At 41.6% G+C, this 8034-nt stretch overlaps 2 protein-coding genes across 2 annotated transcripts; both read left to right on the forward strand.

Moving 5' to 3' along the window:
- The first annotated feature begins 983 nt into the window (after positions 1 to 983).
- LOC124413925 (pancreatic triacylglycerol lipase-like) lies at positions 984 to 4023 on the forward strand. Its single transcript, XM_046894735.1, has 4 exons — positions 984 to 1159; positions 1310 to 1672; positions 2197 to 2439; positions 3540 to 4023. The coding sequence occupies exons 1-4, from the start codon at positions 1108 to 1110 to the stop codon at positions 3953 to 3955; spliced, it is 1074 nt and encodes a 357-aa protein (XP_046750691.1). The 5' UTR covers positions 984 to 1107; the 3' UTR covers positions 3956 to 4023.
- A 1134-nt stretch (positions 4024 to 5157) lies between these two features.
- Positions 5158 to 7439, forward strand: LOC124413926 (pancreatic triacylglycerol lipase-like). Its single transcript, XM_046894736.1, has 4 exons — positions 5158 to 5287; positions 5400 to 5759; positions 5843 to 6085; positions 7008 to 7439. Exons 1-4 carry the CDS (start codon positions 5239 to 5241, stop codon positions 7421 to 7423), a joined length of 1068 nt encoding a protein of 355 aa, XP_046750692.1. The 5' UTR covers positions 5158 to 5238; the 3' UTR covers positions 7424 to 7439.
- Positions 7440 to 8034: the final 595 nt, after the last annotated feature.

Here is an 8034-nt window from a genome sequence, read left to right on the forward strand (position 1 = left end):
AGTGAACGGGAGCAATGAGCGAGCAAACATTAAGAAAATTTCGACGATACGATTACGAAATGAGACGGAAAATGTTTGAACAATTGCAACTGCGATTTAAAAAACAGGTTTGCTAAGACAAACGAATACAGCCGGTGGCGAGGAAACGTGTCGAAAATAATAATTAGAGAGGCAAAAAAAAAAATTTCGTGACGCGTGATTTAAGAAAATTGATTTGAAAAAGTTCGCTGGAGCCTGGAACTTTTTCAAAGGGAGAATTTTTTCGAATTTTAATATCCGGTTTTGAATGAGTAATCGATTCATACTTGGTAATAATATCTGAGAATAACTTGTTTTTTTTTTTTTTTTTTTTGACAACAGATTAATTTCAGATAAGATACGATCTAGGAATTTCGAACGTGTAAGTATAATCGTGTGTTCGGTAATAGTTTCGGTGAAATCGATCTGTAGTAGATAATCAATTGCAACGTTGAACTAAGCGTAAGAAAGAAAAAAAAACAAATTTATCTTACACATGATAGAAAGTAAGTATATCGCAAATAAAGTTGAATCAACAATTATAGGGTCAGAAGAGATACGTGATTTGAATTTTTGTTACTCGAGGAACAAAAAAAAAAAAAATAAAAAAATATTCGTTGTTATACTTTCTTTTCAAAAGTTTCCTCTTTCGTTCGAAAATATCGAAAATTATCTAATAAATGTGTAAAATTGACTGGCAAAATGATAACGAGCAAAGTGAAAATCAAACGACGAATACGAAATGACGCAGCAGTATGAGGGCAAAGAAGCGGGTAAGTTTGAAAAAGTAACGATATCCGTTGTTTGATCAAGCGTGAATCCGATAAAAGGGCAGAAAGATAAATAATTACTCCTTATCGTCGATTGATATCTCTAAACAGCTGTCAATTTTACAGAATCTCTTGGTTATTTTTATTTTATTTTTATTTTTTTTTATCAACGAAGGGCAATCAAACACGAGATATTGACGAAACGCTGAACGTTTCTATATAAAAGAGGTAAAACTTGGTGCTCAACGGTTATTCCTAAGCAGTAGCGTCTTCTTCCCGGAAGTCCGATCGAGTAGGAATCGCTTCGAAAGATATAATCATGAGACTGATTACTACTATCCTGGGAATAATTCTGCTCGTGATAACCTTCGGTGAGTAGATATATATATATATATATATATATATATATATTGATGAATGAGTGAATGGATTAGGAAATGATTGATAAAGATTATTAGTTAAATAATTAGAGATCGAGGGTTGATTGAAACTGAAAACTTGGTTGAATTTATAAACGACAGTTGAATCGGGGGTTGTTAGACGGGAAGCTGACGATGACGATGACGATTATGACGAGGATGATACCTCGACGGTCTTACGGGATAACCAACGCTATTATCAGGAGGATGATGATGGAAATTTGAGGGAGATAACCGACGAAGAAGGCGACGAAGAGTCTCTAACGAAAACGGAAATTGTACTACCGGAACGTGTGTTCTTTTATTTGTATACCAAGGCGAACCGGAAGTCGTCTCAGGAGATTTATATCGGAGATGACGACACTCTTGATAACAGTAACTGGGACTCGAGTAGACCAACTCGCATAGTGATTCACGGATGGATAAACTCTTACAAGAGTTCCATCTGCACCAAGATTCGTGACGGTGAGTTACGTAAGAAAAAAGTTAAGAGGTTCTTGAAATGTCTCATTAGAATCGCCTACGTTCATTTATTTTTACGGCATAGGCATTGAAAAGTTCACTTTTTGTGGCAGTTTTCGTTCCGTAAAGTGACGCTTTATACGGCAGCGAACAAAGTTGCGGAATAAAGTCTTTATTCCACAGTTTTGATGCGCAGTTCGAAGTGCGCATCCCAAACTGGCGAATAAAGTAGCTTCGTCGAACAGATGGCGACGTAACCTCACTCTTCGTTTTACTTTTCAATGCCCATACCGTAAAAAATATTGTATGTCGCATGCCCGTAAACCGTTTTTTGGCTCGAATAATTTCAGTACTCGCTTCCGGCTCGCCTTCAGCTCGTCCTGAAATCTTTATCCTTGCCAAAAAAAAAAAAAAAACAGGCGGTTTACGGGCATGCCACATCAATAGCTATTAATCAGTTTTAACTATAAGCTGAAACTCCTTTTCTTGCGAATGAACTTAAACCAAGTGGTTTTCTGAACCTGCAGCCTACCTGGCCGAGGACGACTACAACGTCGTCGTCGTCGACTGGTCGAAGATCACCTTCAGGCTTTACGGGTTCGCGAGAAGACGTATCACCATGGTGGGTGGATACGTTGCTGAGATGATAGACTACCTGGAGACTAAAGGAATGAACGTTACGGAGCTAATCGTGGTCGGCCACTCGCTCGGAGGCCATGTTGCTGGTCTCGCTGCTCGTCAGGCGGTGAAAACGGTTGGCTATGTTGTCGGTAAGTGGGAATTATACCGACAAGTACAAACGTCGACAAGTACAATTAACGGTGGAGCGATTATTTTAACCGAGAGTCAGCAATCAGTCCAGTCGAATACGCAAATTGAAACGTTCGTCTAAAATCAGCGGTGACTATGTGGCCGAGTTCGCGATGTCATCAATTACGTGACAGTCGACGTGGATCATCAGACACGCTTCACACCATCGTTAAGGTGCTTATAAAGACGCGTTGTACACCTCGAAAACGCGGGGATGCAAAACTCCTATACCGCTCAAGTGATCAGAGTGAAACTCGGTCAGTTAATGCCTTATTTTGGAAAAAAGTGGAGTGTCTTTTTACTTTTTCAAAATTTTGAAAAAACTTTTACAGATAGGTTACCACTCACAGAAATTGGCCATATTTTCACAGTTTCACTGAATGGATCGAACTATTCGGTATGATGTATCTTGGCGGTGATGAAACACACATTTTGAGCCCAGTCTCATGAGATTTGATGGTGAAATGACGAAATGGCACCTGATCTGGTTTTCGATTACGAAGAACACCGAAATCTCATTTTGGCGACATTTGTTACCGACATCATGCACATGCCGGTAATGTATGCGTGTAATGTCGGTAAAAAATTACCGGCATGCGTGAGAGATCGGTAACAAATGTCGCCAAAATGAGATTTCGGTGTTCTTCACAATCAAAAACCAGATCAGCTGCCATTTCGTCATTTCACCATCAAATCTCATGGGACTAGGCTCAAAATATGTGTTTCATCACCGCCGAGTGGCATCATACCGGATAGTTCGATCCATTCAGTGCAACTGTGAAAATTTGGCCGATTTCTGTGGGTGGTAACCAATCTGTAAAATTTTTTTCCAAATTTTGAAAAAGTCAAAAGTCGCTCCACTTTTTGCCAAAATAAGGCATTAACTGCCCAAGTTCTACTCCGATCGCTCAGGCGATATAGGAGTTTTGCATCCCCGCGTTTTCGAGGCGTACAACGCTTCTTTATAAGCACCTTAACTGGTGGCGGAGGATAATCGGGTATCAGAAAAGAATGGTCTTAAAACGACCTCATTTCTAACCAGAATCCAAATTTTCCGCAGCTCTCGACCCGGCTCTTCCATTCTTCTGGTTCTCCGGCCCGGAGAGTCGAGTTAATCGTGGTGACGCGGCCTACGTTCAGGTTATCCACACCAGCGCTGGTTTGCTGGGTTTCAGCGAGGCGATTGGCGACATCGACTTTTATCCGAACGGTGGATCCAGTCAGAACGGCTGCATCCTCGACGCGGTAAAAATATGCGCGCATGCTCGTTCCTGGATGTACTTCGCCGAGTCCATAGTAAGCAAGGTCGGCTTCCATGGACGGCTCTGCGAGAGCTGGGAGAGGTTCAAAAGGGGACAATGCAGCACCGCCGCCACGACCTACATGGGTGGCAGCCCTCCAGCCACCGGAACCAAATCAGGATCTTACTACCTCGAGACCGGAAGTTCACCGAGTTACGCCCTGGGCGTGATATAGACTGTCAATCACTGAGGAACCACATGACTGGACTCAGTGTTATCGTTAATGTTCTTTTTTTATGTTGGAATGAAATACATTGTTTTTTATCTACCAATCGTAAGACACGTGCCAACACTTCCAGTATATTTTCCCATTCCTGAAAGTTGTTCGATGAATTATAAGTGGAGTCGAGTTACCCTTTGACCCTGTACCGTGAAGGGTGTTACTGGACAGAAAACGACATTCTATGATCAGGAAAACAAGCTCAGCAGAAATTCTTTTGCTCGTGAATTTCTAACACGGGACAGTATTGAGTGGAGAGGAGATGAGCGATTGGATTTGATCGTGAATTGCCCTCCCCCTCCCCCTGCACTATACATCGGATGACGTCTTGACAGCGATAACTCTCGTGAAAAGATAGGTTAGGAAATAGAAAGAAGCCCTTTCTTGTCCTTCGTTTCACTGTTTTGATGCTCTAATTTTTTATCGCTCTTGACCCGTTTTTTTTATATTAACGATTTCGGAGTTCGAAGAGTTTAGTACCTCAGGGTCAAAGTCCGATTATCGTAACCAGGAATAAGCGTGTAGGATGTAATCGAACAAGGATACTTTGATCTCACAATCTAAATTAGTTAAAGAGATCCAACGCAAGATGCGATTCAATGATACGGTGTACGGATTTGTTTGTTTGATAATTCATTTAAAAACAGAAATCGATGCTATCTAGTTCCTCTTTTAATTGAGCGTATATAATTATACAGCTCGAATTGTATCAGTAAGATTGTGAAGATATTACGAACACGGTTCGCGTGCCTAGAATCTGAGAACTTTTGTATTCACGGCTCTGCCGGTATTAGAACAAAGATTAAAGAAAAATAGTTTTTCTTTTTCTATTTATTAGAGCGTAAGAATTTAATAAATCCATGAAATAATGCCAAAGTTGATTTTTGCGTGAGTGAAACTTGAACTACCAGTATTTTGAACATATTGTTCATCCGTGTGAAATCGAACTGATGGGGGGGGATTTTGAAATGATATAATATTAATTGTTTGGTTGTGCGGCAATACGATCAAAGAATGGAAACGTAGATAATTATTAATAATCAAAGATGATATCTCTGTACAGATTTCGATTTACCTCTGGCAGGTGTTTATTTTTTATCTTTATCGATAATCGCTAATCAAAAATGAAATTTTCAAGAGGCGATGAAAAATTGTATAAAAGAGTAAGAACGAGCTGTACAAGCGTCACTTGAGTAGTTGCGTGAACCTGAAAGATTGTGCGAAAAGTATATTAAATCATGAAGCTTATTTCCCTTTTGGGAATAATTTTGCTAACCGTTGCCTTCGGTAAGTATATATATATATATATATATATATTAATCTGGTAATAATAAAATGTATAATATTTATACGAAATGACAGAAATAAATGAAAAATTAATATTGCCATCAAATCACAGTGCAATCGGGAATCGTTCGTCGCGACACCACCGACGACGACTTTGACGACGAAGATGATTCTCAAGAGGTTGTTTGGGACGAGGATACCTGGTACGAGGAAGACGAGGATGGTAATCTGATTGAAATAACCGACGAACTCGGCAGCAATGAGACACTTGAGGAAACCGAGCTTCTGCTACCGGAAAAAGTGTTCTTCCACTTGTACACGCTGGAGAACCCGACCACGTCTGAACAGATCTACATTGGAGATGATGAAACGCTTGCAAGCAGCAACTGGAACTCGAGCAAACTAACTCGAATCATAACTCACGGATGGGTAAACTCGAAAGACAGTGAAGCGTGCACGCTTGTCCGCGATGGTAAGAAACGTTTCCACCAGAACCAGAGACGTCCCTTTCGAATCTTACCGTTCATTACTGATCGAGATATTTCCAAATCACAGCCTACCTGGCTGAGGGTGACTACAACATCATCGTCGTCGACTGGTCGAAGATATCGAAGCAGCTTTACGGGTTCGCGAGAAGACGTGTCTACATGGTGGGTGGATACGTTGCAAAGCTGATTGACTACCTGGAGACCCAAGGATTGGATATTTCTAAGCTGATCGTGATCGGCCACTCTCTTGGCGGCCACATTGCTGGTCTCTCAGCTCTTCAGGCGACAAACACGGTCGGCTATGTCATCGGTAAGTCAAAAACTTAAAAAGACCATTTAGCCGAGTTAACAATGTCATCAGCGATCGATCCTTGTTACTCAAGGTGCTTATAAAGACCCGTTGTACACCTCGAAAACGTGAGGATGCAAAACTCCTATACCGCTCAAGTGATCAGAGTTAAACTTGGGCGCAGTTAATGCCTTATTTTGGAAAAAAGTAGAGCGTCTTTTTACTTTTTTAAAATTCTGAAAAAAATTTTACAGATTGGTTACCACTCACAGAAATTGACCAAATTTTCACAGTTGCACTGAATGGATCGATCTATCCGGTATGATGCCACTCGGCCGTGATGAAACACACATTTTGAGCCCAGTCCCATGAGATTTGATGGTGAAATGACGAAATGGCAGCTGATCTGGTTTTCCATTACGAAGAACACCGGAATCTCATTTTGGCGACATTTGTTACCGACATCACGTGCATGCCGGTAATTTATGCGTGTAATGTCGGTAAAAAATTACCGGCAGGCATAAAAGGTCGGTAACAAATGTCGCCAAAATGAGATTCCGGCCATTTCGTCATTTCACCATCAAATCTCATGGGACTGGGCTCAAATTGTGTGTTTCATCACCGCCGAGTGGCATCATACCGGATAGTTCGATCCATTCAGTGCAACTATGAAAATTTGGCCAATTTCTATGAGTGGTAACCAATCTGTAAAAATTTTTTCCAAATTTTGAAAAAGTAAAAAGACGCTCCACTTTTTGCCAAATTGATGCATTAATTGCCCAAGTTTCACTCTGATCGCTTGAGCGCTATAGGAGTTTTGCTTCCCCGCGTTTTCGAGGTGTATAACGCTTCTTTATAAGCACCTCAAAAACCAACGGTTGAAACTGATCGGCTACCACGGAAGAATCGTCCAAAAGCTGACCAGACTTTGAACTTTCCGTAGCTCTCGACCCGGCTCTTCCGTACTTCTGGTTCTCGAGCTCAGGCAGCCGAGTTGCTCAGGGTGACGCGGCCTACGTTCAGGTTATCCACACCAACGGTGGTTTGCTGGGCATCGACGACGCTATTGGTGACATCGACTTTTACCCGAACGGTGGATCCAGCCAGAATGGCTGTATCATTGACGCCGCCGGTTCCTGCTCACATGCTCGAGCCTACAAGTACATGGCCGAGTCTATATCCAGCAACGATGGCTTCTGGGGACGGCTTTGCAAGAGCTGGAGGAGGTTTAGATACGGACGTTGTAGCTCCACCACCACAACCTACATGGGTGGTAGTACTCCAACCACCGAAACTGATGCTGGATCCTATTACTTGCGGACCGCGAGGTCCTCGAGTTACGCTTTGGGCGAAATATAAACTGTCAAGACCAAGCAACCCTTTCTACTTCTAGTTTCTACTCTCCAACGAATGTATCCGTGAAAAAATTAAATACAATTAATTAAACAGTGAATAATAAGCCAATGAAACCATTCCGACACTCCTTCATCTTTCCCTTCGAGTTGAAAATATTCTTCAAAGACAGGCAATGGAAATAGTTAAAAGCAAGGTGTCTCTACGTCACGAAGGTCAGGTGGGTATCGTAGTAACTGTTCAAAATTGTGACGAATGTCAAACGCGTGGCGAGTAGACAAACGATTGTTGTAACTTGTGAGCCAAACTACTGCGAAGGGTCCGAGGGAACAGGAATACTCGGAAAAATGAATAGAAAAGTACCAACCGCACACGTGTCTGCACCAAATAAAAGGGGTCCAAAATCCGGAATGCTGCACCTGACGTTCAGACTAGCCGAATGGTTTTCCCCACTTCAGGTCACAGTCTAGGTATCCTTGACTCATCTGAGTGATTGAATAGAGGTGGTGAAATCTCTGTTAAAAAAAACCAAACTAAACAAAAACAACGAAGCTCGGAGTGTGTAATATTCAAGAGAAGATGTAGCGATCTGAAACCGGATAAAATGAAAACGCACG

This window comes from Diprion similis, chromosome 13 (genome assembly GCF_021155765.1).
Source record: "Diprion similis isolate iyDipSimi1 chromosome 13, iyDipSimi1.1, whole genome shotgun sequence".
Classification (NCBI taxonomy): Eukaryota; Metazoa; Arthropoda; class Insecta; order Hymenoptera; family Diprionidae; genus Diprion; species Diprion similis.